This window comes from Erythrolamprus reginae, chromosome 2 (assembly GCF_031021105.1).
Source record: "Erythrolamprus reginae isolate rEryReg1 chromosome 2, rEryReg1.hap1, whole genome shotgun sequence".
Classification (NCBI taxonomy): domain Eukaryota; kingdom Metazoa; phylum Chordata; class Lepidosauria; order Squamata; family Dipsadidae; genus Erythrolamprus; species Erythrolamprus reginae.
The window spans coordinates 171129003-171145058 of NC_091951.1; the positions used below are offsets into that span (position 1 = coordinate 171129003).

Genomic DNA, 16056 nt, shown 5'->3' on the forward strand with positions numbered 1-16056 from the left:
CCTTGCTTGGGTAGGGGGTTGGACTAGTTGACCTGGCAGGTCCCTTCCAACTATGTTAATCTAAGAGCCTCTGGTAGTGCAGTAGTTAGAGTGCAGTACTGCAAGCTACTTCTGCTGATCACCGACTGCCAGCAGTTTGGCAGATCGAATCTCAGTAGGCTCAAGATTGACTTCCATCCTTTTAAGGTCGATAAAATGAGGACCCAGATTGTTGGGGGAAACATGCTTACTCTTGTAAACAGCTTAGAGAGGGCTATTAAAGCACTGTGAAGCAGTATATGTCTAAACGCTATTGCTATTAATCTATCTATCTAGCCATCCCCAAAGCTACTGGGTCAGTCTGCTGACCGGGGGGGGGGGTTGAAAGAAGGGTGAGTATAACATTCTTTTTTCAAAAAGGCAGCTGTCTTGTCGTCACAAATATTAAATATTTCACGAGGACTCCCCGAAGAGCAGCTTAATGTGACACAGAAGCCCTGCTCGATTGACCTTCCTCCGCCAAAGGTATGCCGGGGCTTTTGTTTCTGCCGCAGCCGACCAGCCCCGCCATCTTTTCGGAATGTGCAGCGACGCCGCTTTGAAAACAGGGCGAGCCTTCCCGTCCCTCCTCATCTCTGGTTCCCGGTGGAGGTCGTCTTCAACAAGTCGTCCCTTTCCTTCTCGCCTAAAACCTTTCCATTAATCCGTCCGGCTGCTTTCCCGGCTTCGCAACACCATCATCCCCCCCTCCCCGCACTAAAGACCCCGAAGAGAAGAAAAGGCTACCCTGAGGGAAATTTTTGCCTCAGGCGTTAAATTCCACCGAAGATAAATGCCTTGCTGCGGGTTCCTAGTGAAGCTTCTCGGTTATCCTGAAAACAAAGCTTAGCTAGAATTATTTTATTTATATTTTATTTATATTTATTTTACTTATTTTATTCTATTGTATTTGTAGGCTAGCTGATTTATACTACATTTATAGAATTTATTAATTTTGATTGGTATTTTCTTGCGGGATCCGAAATGGACGGCGAAGATTGTTCTGGATCCACGTGGGGGTGGGGTGGAGAACGAGTGACCCACCAATTTTGGGGGCGGCCAGGGGATGCGCCCTCCCCCAGCTGGTCCCCCCCCCCATTCTATTCTGCGCATGTCACTCCGTTCAGGTTTCGGGACGTTTCCAGCCTGCCAATTAGACGGCAGCTGAAGGGCGAGGAAGGGAGAAACAGAACCTGCCCTCCTCGTTACCTTCTAGTTTTAACCACGCCCCCGCCTTAGGACACGCCCACATGCTATAAAAGGCCCCGCCCGGGAGTTCTTCAGCCCCAAAAGAGGTTTTGGCTCACTGGCGGCTTCCTAAACGGGTCGATTAGTGAGAAAGACTCGACCAGCCCACCCGCCCCGTTTGTTGGAGGTGCTTTTACTCCCGGTATCCACCAATCATGGTAAGTGAACGAAGGAGTCTCCGAATTGTTTGTTCCTATTTCATCTAAGCAGGGATAATTTTCCTGACTTTGGACGATTTTTTTGGGGGGGGGGACGGTGAAAGTGAGTTCGGGGGAAAAATTTAATCCTAAAAGTGGGGTCCCATCCGGCTGCCGCAACAAACGGAGGGAGGGAAGGAAGGAGGAGAACGGACATAAAGTATTTTTTCGCAGTAACAGATGCATAGAGAAAATGCGGGGAGAGATGGCTTGTTTCTCCGGAGTAGCGCTACTACGCCTTTCACTTTCTCCAGCCGGGAGACTCGGTTCGAACAATCGCATCGACTAGTTTTTAAAGCGTTCACAGATCCCAGTTGTGGTCGGTACAAAGAAGCGGCTCCTAGTAGCTCCGACAGATAGTAGCAGCACACGTGACCGCCCGCATGGATGGATAGCTGGACGTTGGGACGTTTCCTTGCAGGGTGTTTCGCCCATCAGGAGGCGAGAAGTCCTGTGCGCCCTAACTCAGAGGTCTTTAAGACTTGTGGACTTCAACTGGGCTGGAGAATTCTGGGAGTTGAAGTCCAAGTTGCCAAGTTTGGGGATCCCTGCCCTAACTCAAGGGTAGTAGGCAAAGTTGACTTTTCTATGACTTGTGGATTTCAATTCCCAGCCAATCATGCTAGCTCAGGAATTCTGGGAGTTTTATTATTTATTAGTTAAGCTTATAGGCCGCCCACTCCCAAAGGACTCACAGGCAGCATCCAATAAATAACAATGTATTAAACAGCATAAAAACATTAATAAGGACTCCAGCCAAACATACGTACACTCACTCCTAGCCAATCTAGGTTCCATTCGCTCAGCAGTTGAAGTCCACATGCCATAGAAAAGCCAACTCTGCCTACCTCTTCCCTAACTCAGTCCCACTTCGTTGGGGGGGGGGCATGACCCCCTCTGAAAATATTTCCTTTTTTGCGTCTCGAGAGGCTTTACATCATTTTTTCCGCGGCTGAAAGAATAGAGCCTCAATCCGTTGGCGTTTACATGTTGCTGCAGGCGGTTCCAAGAGAACAGCAAATCATCCATGATATTTAGAGATAAGCAGTTGGGAGGTTTGGAGCTGATAAGAAACAGACTGAGCTGAACGGGAGAGTTTTGAAGGAGTTGGTCCTGCTGGTGCTTTTTTCTGAGCTTGGTGGTTTTGTTGCAAGACGTTTCATTACCCGAATTAAATTAACCTGGTTTGGGTAATAAAACAGCCTAGCTTAGAGAGCACCAACGACATAGCATTCCCGCCCCTAGCTACAAATATTCTCTCTTTATCGTATCAAGTCTTGAATGGGGTAATGTCAGCAATTATTCATGCCAAAAACTCTAAGATCTTGAGCAGGGCTCCTGTATCCTCACTTATGGATGGGCAGCCCTTGCCCAAATCTTCCAGGCTTTGTACAGCACAGACAAAAGAAGACTGTGTCTCTCTCTCTCTCTTTTTAAAAAAGCTACCAGTAGGAGGTGGCCTAATAGGGAATCTTTATCTTGCTTCTAGGAGCAGGATGTGACTTGATGCTTCAGTCTTGTGACTCATCTTCATTTTTTCACAGAGTCCTGTTGAGTCATTTTTCAGGGAAAAGGGGAGACATTAGCATATGAAAGACTGAACCCTGATAAATCACCCCTACTGCTTTTCCAATATTTTTGAGTGTGTCTACTAATTAAAAAGGAAACTTTTCTAGGTAATACTTCTCTATAGCAGGCACAGAAAACAATAAAAACAGGAAGTCACAATATTGCAAAATGACCAGCATTAGCATTTTAAACCACATTTTAAAAGGCTTCCTTTAAACACCATGAATAAAGTAGTATAAAACGAAAGTGGCCAAGTTTGACCATGCCAATATGTGGCTTTGCTACTTGGTGTAAAAGACTTTGAGAATATTGCACAAAGCCTGTTACAAATAGGGAGAGCAGAATTTCTGAATGGATCTGGTCCTTATATGATGTCCAGTCCAAATCAGGACTGCAAGTCAGGACTACAAAGTACCATGGGATATCTTCCAGTGGTAACCAGAATTTATAGAAGATTCATTTGGAGCATCATTTAAATTGACATTGTTCAAATGCTTGATCAGAGGGATAATTTTTTAATGTTAAGGTTAGGTAGAAAAGTAAAATTTATGTTAAGGTGAAGATAAACTGCTGTTTGGCTTAGTATGGACTGATTTTCTTAAGGCTCACCCTAATCTAAATATCTGCCATCTATTTGAAAATAGTGTAGACTACAGTACATCAAATGAAATTATATTCCATATGTTTTTTGCTTCAGTTTCATGTTTCAAGGTACATAGGAATTTTGAAATACTTAATGGTTTTTAAGTATTGTCTCTACTGATCTCATGCAAAGCCTTCTAGAAAGTTGCATGGTTTTTAGAATAAGAATTCAAGATGTTTTATTGTACTCTCATAAATGAATAACTGTTTTATTGTACTCTCATAAATGAATTACCTACTACAGGATGGAAATAAATTATAGTGTTTGTGTGTGTTTTTTTTAAATATGAAGCTGCTTCACAACTCTACAGTTTGGGTATAAAGTAGTGTCAATCCAGCTTTTAGAGATTTAGGGCTAACATTTGATATTCTCGAACTAATTTTCTAAGCTCAGAATCAATTAAAACATGATTTCATCAATATCTTGAAGATCAAGATGAAGCCGTTCAGTCACTTTGTAGGGGAGATGGGCAGCATAGAAATATAATAAATAAATATTTTTAAAAATCTTTGGGCCACAGCTTCCAATCATCTGCATTCAACATCACCAGTATCCCTGTTGAGAATACTGGGAGCTGTAATATAAGTCAGCTGGAAATGGTTAAGTTGTAGAAGGCCGAGCTATTTTAATTCTCAGGCAGTTCCCCCCTTTTAGTGCTGAAAGATAATGACATTGTTTTCCTGAAATGATTAATATGTTTAGGTGGGTCAAGCCTGAGGATATTGCTGAATATTCTCTTTGATGCAGGGACTAGTTAAAACAAGCCCATTCCTGCTGGGATTCCTAAAATAGTTTGCTCCCAATAGAAGATAATATCTGTAGCTCGAGGTTAAACTCTGGAGTCCTTGGTGCTTTCTCAGCTTGGTTGATTGCTTGCATCTGTTTCATGAGCCATCTAAGTAACATCATCAGTGCAAATAGTACAATGAAACGTCAGCAAGCAAGCAGGCTCATAGAGCACCAAGAACTCCATTGTTTCTTCCCCATTATGCAGAAGGGTACTGAAGTAGCTTCCATAGTAAGAGCCATGGGAACAAACCTCTCATTATAACCTGAGTTGCAGTACAGCATTTCCTCATTTCCCTCTGATAATAGAATAACCCTTTTGGTCACAGATATCAAAAATTCAGACGAAAATCTGAAAGAGTCCCGTTTCTTCCAAAGGAGACTTTGTCTTCAATGCTACATATTTTTTTAAAAAAATCTTTATTAAATCTTTACATATTAAAAACAAAAAGACATACATACAAAGAACACAGAAAAACATACAGATATACTATATATACAGGGTGTGTTCCAAAAGTAATGCAATTATTTTTTTAAAGTAATTTGTGGAACAGATTTGCACAAACACTTAAAATTCTTCAAAGTACTGTCCTTGGGCCTCTACACATTTTTTCCAGTGACTCTGCCATGGCCGGCATGCGCCCTGGAAGTCATCTTTGGAGACCTCTCGCAAGGTTTTCATCATGGCTGATTGGATCTCTTCTATGGACCAAAAATGGGTTAATAATAATAATAATAATTTAATAATAATTAAATTATTAAAGGAAAAATGGGTTCCTTTCGGGGCTGCCTGAACAAAAAGAAATCTGCTAGGGTGACATCAGGACTATAGGAGGGGTGGGCAGCATTGGCACCTGGAGTTTGGCCAGGAACTTGCAGACTCGTAGTGCATTGTGGCAAGGTGTGTTTTTCATCCATGGAAGAGATCCAATCAGCTGTGACGAAGACCTTGGTCCCCGAAGATGCCTTCCAGGGTGCGTACCGGTCATGGCAGAGTCGCTGGAAAAAAATGTGTAGAGGCCCAAGGACAGTACTTTGAAGAATTTTAAGTGTTTGTGCAAATCTATTCAATAAATTACTTTTTAAAAAAATAATTGCATTACTTTTGAAACACTCTGTATATATCTTTTGTATCAGAACTTAAGCCTTGAACAGTTGACATATACAGCTATCCTGCTGGACCTTATTCCTTACAGCCTGTTTATATTGTTCTATTTTGTTCTCAACCTTTCTTATGACATACATTTCATAATTTGCATAATTTACATTTCATTGTTTTACTCTTTCTGGATTGGATTGTTTCTAATACCTATGAATCACTCGATAAGTCGTAAAATTGATAAATGTGTAGCAACAGCTTGTCTGCATTTTTGAATAATCGTGGTTAAAGGATTTATAGGATTACTGTTTTCATTCATTTTTCCTTTTGAAGCGTGATTGGTCTTAAAGTTTCAGATATTTTTTTTGTTTAATCAATCATATAACCTGTCCCAAGTTCATTGTTCATTGACTTCCTTGTATAGTCCCCGCACAGGTTGCCCTAAGTTTCCATGTAGAAGTCTGCCTCCATAAAACCACCTCCACATACTCCTTAATGGTCCCATTCCAGAGCTGCTTGTTTAAAGGCATTTCTGTGAATGCAAGGAAAGGCTATGGATGCTGGTGCTAAGAGTACATGAAACCTAAATCATCTGCTAGTCATTGATAAAAGAGGCCCAGGACATGATGGTGTTCCTGGCCTCTTTTCTGCTAAATACAATGTGTTGCAATCCTCACAGTGAAATCCCACCCAGAGTTTCTATTGCTGATAAGAAATGAGCAATATTGTCTGGGGAATACAGGCTTGCCTACCTTGCAGAGGGTTGATTGGTCATATACTGGTCTGACTTGTGCATTATCCTCAACCAAAATATGGTTTGTGTGTGGATTAGCAGACTGGGCAAACCTTGTTATTTATGGATTATTCCACAATGCATTATGGTTTACTGTGATGTCTGAAAGCGGCTGAGGATTTATATATGAGGCTGTCTTCCTTCAGTCTGTAGTACAAAGGATTTTGTACAACTCCAGGTCAGTTCCTACTCTTCTCTGTCAGCACCATAGTAATTGGTCATGTCTGGAGGTTAAATAATTACTCATTACATGTCTGGTTTGAATAATGTGGAGTTGTTGAATAAATCACATTTGTATGCCGCCCCTCGTAGACTCGGGGCGGCTCACAACAATAACAAAGACAATGTAACAAATCTAATAATTTAAAAAACACTAAAACCCCATTATTAAAAGCAAGCATACACACAAACATGCCATGTATAAACTATATAGGCCCAGGGGAGATGTCTCAGTTCCCCCATGCCTGACGGCAGAGATGGGTCTTAAGAGCTTTACGAAAGGCAAGAAGGGTGGGGGCAGTTCTGATCTCCGGGGGGAGCTGGTTCCAGAGGGTTGGGGCCACCACAGAGAAGGCTCTTCTCCTGGGTCCCGCCAAATGACATTATTTAGTTGATGGGACCCAGAGAAGGCCAGCTCTGTGGGACCTAATCGGTCGCTGGGATTCGTGTGGCAGAAGGTGGTCCCGGAGATATTCTGGTCCGATGCCATGAAGGGCTTTATAGGTCATAACCAACACTAATCTAATGTATATGGCGGGCGGCTTACATATCTTAAACCAGGGGTCTCCAACCTTGGCAACTTTAAGACTTATGGACTTCAACTCCCAGAATTCCTCAGCCTGCAAAAAACCACAAGTGATAAAGTTGCCAAGGTTGGAGATCCCTGTCTTAAACCATGCATTGACGTTTACAAACCAGAGTGTTGTGCAGTATGCTTAGCTGCAATGTGTGTTCCTTGGGTTTTGGTGGAGCATCTTAATCTGAAGACCTCAGATTAAGGAAGGTTTGTTTGTTTATTTTATTTTATTTATTTATTAGATTTGTATGCAAATTCGTAGACAAATTGTCAAACTCCTTTTGCATGCCAACACATTCACATGTTACTGCTATTATATTTGAGCTTGGGGTGGGGTTTTTTTTGGTCTTATCTCAATTAGCTTCTTCCCATTTCTCTCCATTGTTAGTTGAAGAAGATTCATAGCATTCATCCTGAATTAATCCATGAGTAAAAGAATTTCCTGGGTCCCTTTTTCCTAGTCTGGGGCATTACAAGCAAATGAGATGCAAAGCGGACAGCTGGTGGAAATCCAAAATCAAGGGGTTTGATCTTAGGGGTTAGGCTACAGAGAAAGTGGGGTACAGAGACTTTGTTTTATAAGGGGACTGGTCTTTGGTGTGTCTTGGGACAGCTGGGGTGTGTGCATAATTCTGTCAAAAAGTCAATCTTAGTTGTCCTTCCTAGTCTTTGTTAGTTTATCTTTGTGTTGTGTAGTTGGTGTCTGGGAAGCCTATTTGTAATTGTGGGGAAGTGTGTGACTGAATAGGTTCTTGGTCTGGTTTATTACTCTTGTCCTGGTGCTTGGTTTTGGTCCAGGGTGAAATGCAAAAATTTTCCCTACTTGTTCTGCGGGCGTGGCAGGGGAAGGATATTGCAAAATTCCCGTTCCCTCCCGACTCCTGGGGGAAGGATACTGCAAAATCATCTATTCCTACCCCACTCTGGGGTCAATCAGAGGTGGTATTTGCCAGTTCTCCTAACTACAGTACTCAAAATTTCTCCAGAACTTTTCAGAACCTGCTGAATTTGGTGCTTGGCTTTGGTGCTTGGTTTTGCTATAGTCAGTTGATAACTTAGCAAAGGTACAGTTTAGCAACCTATTGTTACAATGTATTTCCCATAATTTCCAGTCTCTGAGTGTTAGTGTTAGTGATTAAGGGATAGCTGAGACAGAGAGAGAAAATAAAGTTACTTTGGAATAAAGGATGTACTGTATTATGATTATTATTATTTAAACAACAACAAAAACCCTTTCCACACGCAAAGTAAAAATTATGGAGGAATCCATTGCAAGTTTGAAAGGCCATTTAAGAAGCCTGAAACAAAGAAATGCCATTTGCTGCAAACCAAATAGGGGATCTCAGTTGTCCGTATCTGATTCAATAAAGAGCACTAACGATTTTGAAGAAATTTCCTCTTTTTTTTTTTTTTACAATTTATTGTAATAAATTATGGTCTATAACGGAGGTCCCCAAATTTGGCAATTTTAAGACTTGTGGACTTTAACTTCCAACTTTAAAACTTGTGGACTTAAACTTACTTCCATGTTGGCTGGAGAATTCTGGAAGTTTAAATCCACAAGTCTTAAAGTTGCCAAGTTTGAAGACCTCTGATTTATAATTATGGGCCACTAATATGGTTGTCTTTGTGTAGGACACATTTCTAGCTCTTGACCTCCAATTGAATTTTTGGAGATGCATTGAGTTCCAAAGTGGCCTTCAAGCCCTCCTCCCTCCCCAGTCCTTGTAACAGGCATCAAGTTGTGTTGTCCATTGCCTGCTATTTTGAAAAGGCCCAGTGATGCCTGACCCTTAGCTCTTCAAACAACACATTTAAAGCCTTGTTGTTTAATCTAATGTCTTGTGTGTTGTGAGTCAGAGGGTGACAGAGCCAGCAGGTTTAAGCTGGTTTTGGGAGGTTGTGGGTAGGAAGCGAAGAGATCTTCTAAGGTCTTTTAGGATCAAAGTAGAATCGACTATTGATACTAGATTGATACTAGACACTAGACAATGATACTAGATTGCTACATGGCCCAATTAACTTTATTTGTACAATCAGGAATGTTCTCGAATTGCAGAAAGCTTGAAGCAGCAGAAGTATTTTATTTCTTCAGAAGAAAAGAAGACGGAGATGTAATTCCAACATTCTCCTCTGCCACTTTTTAAAGCCCTAATTTGTCTAAAATTAAGGTGCTTTTCTAAATGTTTTGGAAACTGGTTTTAAATATCAGTACTCTGGTCTGCCAGTTTTAAACACTGACATTTGAGGTGTGGGAGCCTGTGTGTGTGTGTGTCAACTCTAGTCCATGAAAGCTACATTCTGCACATGTGCATCTCGGGATAACTCTTGCTAGGCAGTGCTTCACGTTCAGGTACAAAACAAGTGTTTAGAGTGTGCAGGATAACAACTAGAGCATCTGATTGCAATACTTAAAGCAGCTGGTCATTTTGTGGGGTTGTGTGGCAGCTATGAAGGGTAGCCAGGTGATTCGGGAAAAAGATATAGATGCTCCAAGGACCATTGGACAGGTATTATATTTTGCCCTCTTGCACACAGGAAAGCATCCTTTGGAGATCAAAGTTTGAAGTGCGTGTACCTCCTCCCATATTTAATGTAGTTGAATGTAGCTGGAGTACCTGCATCCCGCCCCCCCCCAAAAAAACATAGGGGTGACCTGCTGCCCAGATGGGGGGGGATGCAGTGGGGTAGTGAAAATGGAGCTCCACCCCAGAGCCCCCAATTGGCACTGAAAGATGTTGAAAGAAAAATGCAGGGCGTCCTGCGTAAGCCACACCCACAGTGTGGTAGTAAAAATTTTGGCAGCCTTCACTGCCAGTGGCCTGTGTTTGTGTACTGGTTTTTGTGCTTTCCATTGTTGAAAAATAAACGAGTCCAACCTCATAGTTAATGCACTTGCAACTTTAAGAAATGCCAAGCTAGGTAAATAGGAAGTACATACTGAACATGCACAGTGCTTGCTTCTGCCCATTGCCAAATACAAAGTTGGCATCTAAAAGAGTTCCTTGGATCAGGCTTCCCCATCCTGACCTTGTCCAAGTGTGCTGGACCATAACTCCCATAATCCCCATCACCAACTCTTTTTCATGTTGAGTAGGCCACATTACTGGGTCTCCCTGAATTGGTGATGAAAAGTCTGCTGGGTTGTTTACTTGCTGGCCAGTTATTAAGTAGTAGTAGTAGTAGTAGTAGTAATAATAATAATAATAATAATAATAATAATAATAATAATAATAATTTATTAGATTTGTATGCCGCCCCTCTCCGAAGACGAATATAGAAGAATGTTCTGAATGGGTGATTTCTGTGCTTTATCCAGCTTTCCTTCATTTACAGAAGTTGCAGAAGCAATTGATAAAGATGCATATTGAGAAACAAGGGTAGAAATTGTGACTGTTGTAATGACTGGTGCTTAACATCTGGTTAATTAAGACTAGGTGGTTGTTAGCACTGAGATGAGAAATGATAGAAATGAGAAAGCTGCCTGGGAAAGCCAAGGGAAATCATCAAAAGCATGAAAAAGCAAAAGTTAGAATATTTTGGACATGTGGTGCAAAATACGACGACGTATTTCACTTTAAATCCTCCCAAGGAAAGATTGAAGGCAAATGAGGTCCAGGCAGAAGGAGATCATGGCTTCAAAAACTAAGGGACTGGTTTGGACAAAACTCAACAGCACTTTTTCGTGAGGCTGTTGATAAAAATAGGATCACAATATCCAATGATGGATATGGCATAAGAAGAAGTTGTTAGCATTGGCTTGCACCAAAACCTCAGCCATAGCTGAACTTTCACTACTTTCAGACAGAGCTAATAATTTATAGCACAGCCATGCCCTTGTTAATAGCTCATGCTTCATGTTGCATGAAAACAGATGATTATTTAATGCTAGTTGGGACTTTCCTCAACTGGTGAGTGGTTTAATCATTGCAGCCAATTGCTAGTTGTGCTGTACTTGTTCCAGGATAAATATAATGGAAGTGGTTTCTCTCCACAGCGTGAGTGCATCTCCATCCATGTTGGCCAAGCCGGTGTCCAGATTGGCAATGCCTGCTGGGAACTGTACTGCCTTGAACATGGTATCCAGCCAGATGGGCAGATGCCAAGTGACAAGACCATTGGGGGAGGAGATGACTCCTTCAACACCTTCTTCAGTGAAACTGGAGCTGGCAAACACGTCCCCAGGGCTGTGTTCATAGACTTGGAGCCAACGGTGATTGGTGAGCTACTTGCAATTATATTAACATTTTAGAAATACTCGGTGGCAAGAAAGGTTAGAGAAGGGGTCCCCAAATTTTTTACACAGGGGGCCAGTTCAATGTCCCTCAGACTTTTGGAGGGCCGGACTATTAAAAAAACCTGCGGTTTTCTTAATGCCACCCTGGGGAGGAGGCGAAGTGCAGCAAGTCCCCAACTCCTTGCCGAGTTTTCTCTTTCTCTCTCGCCCACTCTCTTTCTTCCTCTCATTTTTTCCTCCTTCTCTCTCTCTCTTTCTCTCTCTCTCTTTTGCTTTCTTTCTCCCTCTCACTCTTTCTATCTCTCCCTCTGCCTCTCTCTCTCCCTCTCCATCTCTCCCTCTTTCTTTCTCTTTGTCCCTCGCTTTCTCTCTCTCTCTTGCTTTCTTGCTTTCTCTCTCACTCTCTTTCTATCGCTCCCTCTTTCTTTCTCCCGCTCTATCTCTCTCTTCCTTTCTCCCTCTCTATCTCTCCCTCTTTCTTTCTTTCTTTCTTTTGCTTTCTTTCTCTCTCCCTCTCTCTCTCTTGCTCTCTTTCTCTCGTTTTCTCTCTCTCTTGCTTTCTTTCTCTTGTTCTCTCTTGCTATCTCACTTTCTCTCACTCTTTCTTCCTCTCCTTTTCTTTCTCCCTCTCTCTTTTTCACTCTCTTTCCCTTGCTTTCTTTCTCTCTGTCACTCACTCTCTTTCTATCTGTGCATGTGTGCCTACCCATAGAAATGGCAAAGAATTGGAGAAATGTACATTATGGCAGTATTTCAATGCCAAAAAGTTTTCTTAAATGTAATCACACTAACCTCCCCCCACCCATTATTTAAATAGATCTACTCCAAACATGACTAAGTCAGGGTTTAACTTAGCTGCCTTAATACTAAAACAGGACACTGTTACGTTTCATATGATACTTGTATAGATGCTGTTAAAATTGATGTGGTTTTTTGGAAGTACACATTATCCTCTACTATTTAAAAGAAGATACAAAAGCACTTGGCCTCTTTAAATCAAGCATTTATTTTAAAAAGCTTAATATCTGGAATAATAACAGCTCTCCAATTTTTCAATACTCTTTTACCCGCTCCCATGTTCAATGAAACCATAATTCCTCAGAAACATTCAGATTCTAAAACTTTTGGCATATAGTTCAGCATTTTATTTATCAAATTTATATAGATGCCCATCCTCTCCCAAAGGGGACTCTGCGTTGTGAACAGTAATAAAGATTTAAATGCTGTATTTTCCCATAAGTCTACTTACAATGCATTACAGGTTGTCCTCAACATGACTGTAATGGAGTCTGCCCATTACGGTCATAAGTTGCGATGGTTGTAAAGCAAGTCATGTAATTGACTTGATTTTATGATATATTTTGGGGGGTGATGGTCATTAAGTGAATTAATGATACGTGAAACAGAGGACAAGAATCCAGAATGAAGAAGAATTGAACAGTGCAACTGAGAGCAATTAGAATACACTGAAATTAATATTTAAGGTGCCTTTATTCTACTCATGCAGAAAGACTTGGACACTCCTACAACTCTTCTTCATTCTGGATTCTTGTCCTCTGCAACCGTCTTAGTGCCACCTCTTAGTTTACCGCAGAAGTTCAATTCTTCAGAAGACAAATCTCTCTGAAAGCTTTTTCAGTAAACTTTCAGTAAGTTCAAAAATAAACATCTTTTTGAACAAACATCTTGGGTTCTTGACTATGCGATGTCACAACAAACTAAATACCTTTTTTGTTAATTCTTTTCACAGATGAAGTGCGCACTGGTACTTACCGCCAGCTATTCCACCCTGAGCAATTGATCACTGGCAAAGAAGATGCTGCTAACAACTATGCCAGGGGGCATTACACCATCGGCAAAGAGATCATTGACTTGGTCCTTGACAGACTTAGGAAATTGGTGCGTCATTTCTGCTGCTGAAGGAGGCCTGGGCTTGGAAATGTGAAATAAAGATCCATGGAGATGCATATTTCTAAAAATAAAAACCCTAATATTAAGTGGGATAAGATCCCTGATGCATCTCCTAGTGTCATAGCACAGAATCATCTGTTTCTAGAGTGATTCACTGGACGTTTTCCACTTTATCTCCTGGTTGCTGGCAAACAATTTATTCTGTTTTTAGCTATGAGTTTTGAACAGTAAATGTGATGAGTGAATGGGATAAGAATGAACTCGCATACAAACCTTAGGGCATCAGCAACAAATTTGTGGGAAATTAGTTTGACAATAGCTGGATTTGACCACCAGATAAGTCATAAAATGTGGGTTGAGTTTTGGTATAGTTGTGTTTGAACCTTGTTTTTGATTTCTAAACCACTGCTTGTGGTTTTGTATCATGTGAGTTGTCACTGGTTTGCTGTACAAAATAAAATTTAGCAAACAGTGGCTTAAATCATGGTTGTTATTTTTTGTAAAGAGGTTGACCATCTGAGTCACTAAAAGAATGAAAAGAATTGCATCTTAGATCAGGAATGATGTTGGAAAGGAGAAATATACTTCTCAAAAAAATAAAGGGAACATTCAAATAACACATCTTAGATCTGAATAAATGAGATATTCTCGTTGAATACTTTGTTCTGTACAAAGATGAATGTGCACAGCAGCATGTGAAATTGATTGTCAATCAGTGTTATTTCCTAAGTGGACAGTTTGAATTCATAGAAGTTTGATTTACTTGGAGTTATATTGTGTTGTTTAAATGTTCCCTTTATTTTGAACAGTGTATAGACTTTTATTATCAGGAGGCAAGTGAGGAGGAAGGGCCATTCCTGAGCAGCCATCTAAATGTGATGCAGTTCAATTGAAGAGTTTGGGTTTAAATTGCTCTCTTACATGGTAATTAGCAGGGGCTGTAGAAATTGGCATTCATCATCTGGAAGGCTGAATCTTATGGTCTATAGCTATTTAGAAGTTACAATAGGCTACAGAATATTCTCAAGCAACTAGAGGGGATTAAATTTCTTCTGGTGTTTTCTTGAGTGTAAAGGATGTTTTTTAAAAATACTTGAAAATCAATGAGAGAAAATTCTCATTCTTAAAATTGACACTGAATCCACTTTGCTTTTCCCAACAGGCTGACCAGTGCACAGGTCTCCAGGGCTTCCTGGTCTTCCACAGCTTTGGTGGTGGCACTGGCTCTGGTTTCACATCCTTGCTGATGGAGCGCCTGTCCGTAGACTATGGCAAGAAGTCCAAGCTGGAGTTCTCCATCTACCCAGCTCCCCAAGTATCCACAGCTGTCGTTGAGCCCTACAACTCCATCCTGACCACCCACACCACCCTGGAGCACTCCGACTGTGCCTTCATGGTAGACAACGAAGCCATCTATGACATTTGCCGACGGAACCTTGACATTGAGCGCCCCTCCTACACCAACCTCAACCGCCTGATCAGCCAGATCGTGTCCTCCATTACAGCTTCCCTGCGATTCGATGGTGCCCTGAATGTAGACCTGACAGAATTCCAGACCAACTTGGTGCCCTACCCTAGAATCCACTTCCCTCTGGCGACCTATGCTCCAGTCATCTCTGCTGAAAAAGCCTACCATGAGCAGCTGACTGTAGCAGAGATCACTAATGCATGCTTTGAGCCAGCTAATCAGATGGTGAAATGTGACCCTCGTCACGGTAAATACATGGCCTGCTGCCTGTTGTACCGTGGTGACGTTGTCCCCAAAGATGTCAATGCTGCTATTGCCACCATCAAGACCAAACGCAGCATCCAGTTTGTGGACTGGTGCCCCACCGGTTTCAAGGTTGGTATCAACTACCAGCCCCCGACCGTAGTTCCCGGAGGCGACCTGGCCAAGGTGCAGCGTGCGGTCTGCATGCTGAGCAACACCACAGCCATTGCTGAGGCCTGGGCTCGCCTGGACCATAAGTTTGATCTGATGTATGCCAAGCGTGCCTTTGTCCACTGGTACGTTGGGGAAGGGATGGAAGAAGGGGAGTTCTCAGAGGCTCGGGAGGACATGGCTGCTCTGGAGAAGGATTATGAAGAGGTAGGGGCTGATAGTGCTGACGGGGAAGATGAGGGAGATGAATACTGATCCTTTATTGTGTTAATTTTTCCATTCATCACCCCGGCGGCCTTCTGGATTCAAATAAACTGTCTATTGTGTTAAAAGCTTATTAAAAGTCTGTTTCAGCTGAAAGTAGTTATTTTTCTCTGAGAACAAACTCTGCCCTTTCCAGTGTTCTGGTGTCAGCTGGGAGTGTGTTTGTTAAGTGAATAAATGGTATGGTCTATTGGCTTGGCAAAGCTTGAATGGCTACACAGCAGGGCACATTAAAAATGTACAGGCAAGTGCAAAGAGTAAATGTAGCTGACCCAGAGACTTTGAGCTCTCACTGCAAAAATTTTCAATTTTCTGAAAATGCCATTCTGAACACTGTTTTGTGATTCCCCTTAAAATTCCGTAGAGGGAGAAATTGGGAACGCCTGGTTCTGCTTAGAGTACTTGAGGGAGAGTTGATGTCTGAAACGAGAAGAGCTGTCCTTTACAGGGCCGCCATCAGGAATTTTGGGGCCCCATACCGCCTAAGTGTCTGCCCCCCCCCGCCATTTTAAAACTACTTTATTTTGCGACATACCAATTATGTATTAAATTTACCTTTAAAAAAAAATTTAAATCCTGCCACTACAACAAGGTACATTTGTTTGACAGATTA

The 16056-nt window shown here is 41.7% G+C and overlaps 2 protein-coding genes across 2 annotated transcripts in view; one reads left to right on the top strand and one right to left on the bottom strand.

The window, feature by feature from the left end:
• LOC139161376 (tubulin alpha-1A chain) overlaps positions 1-16056 on the bottom strand; it is a 237294-nt gene that overhangs the window by 54536 nt on the left and 166702 nt on the right. The window lies entirely within an intron of this gene.
• Positions 1262-15539, top strand: LOC139161377 (tubulin alpha-1C chain). The gene is made up of 4 exons (XM_070740419.1): positions 1262-1424; positions 11147-11369; positions 13137-13285; positions 14460-15539. Exons 1-4 carry the CDS (start codon positions 1422-1424, stop codon positions 15432-15434), a joined length of 1350 nt encoding a protein of 449 aa, XP_070596520.1. The 5' UTR covers positions 1262-1421; the 3' UTR covers positions 15435-15539.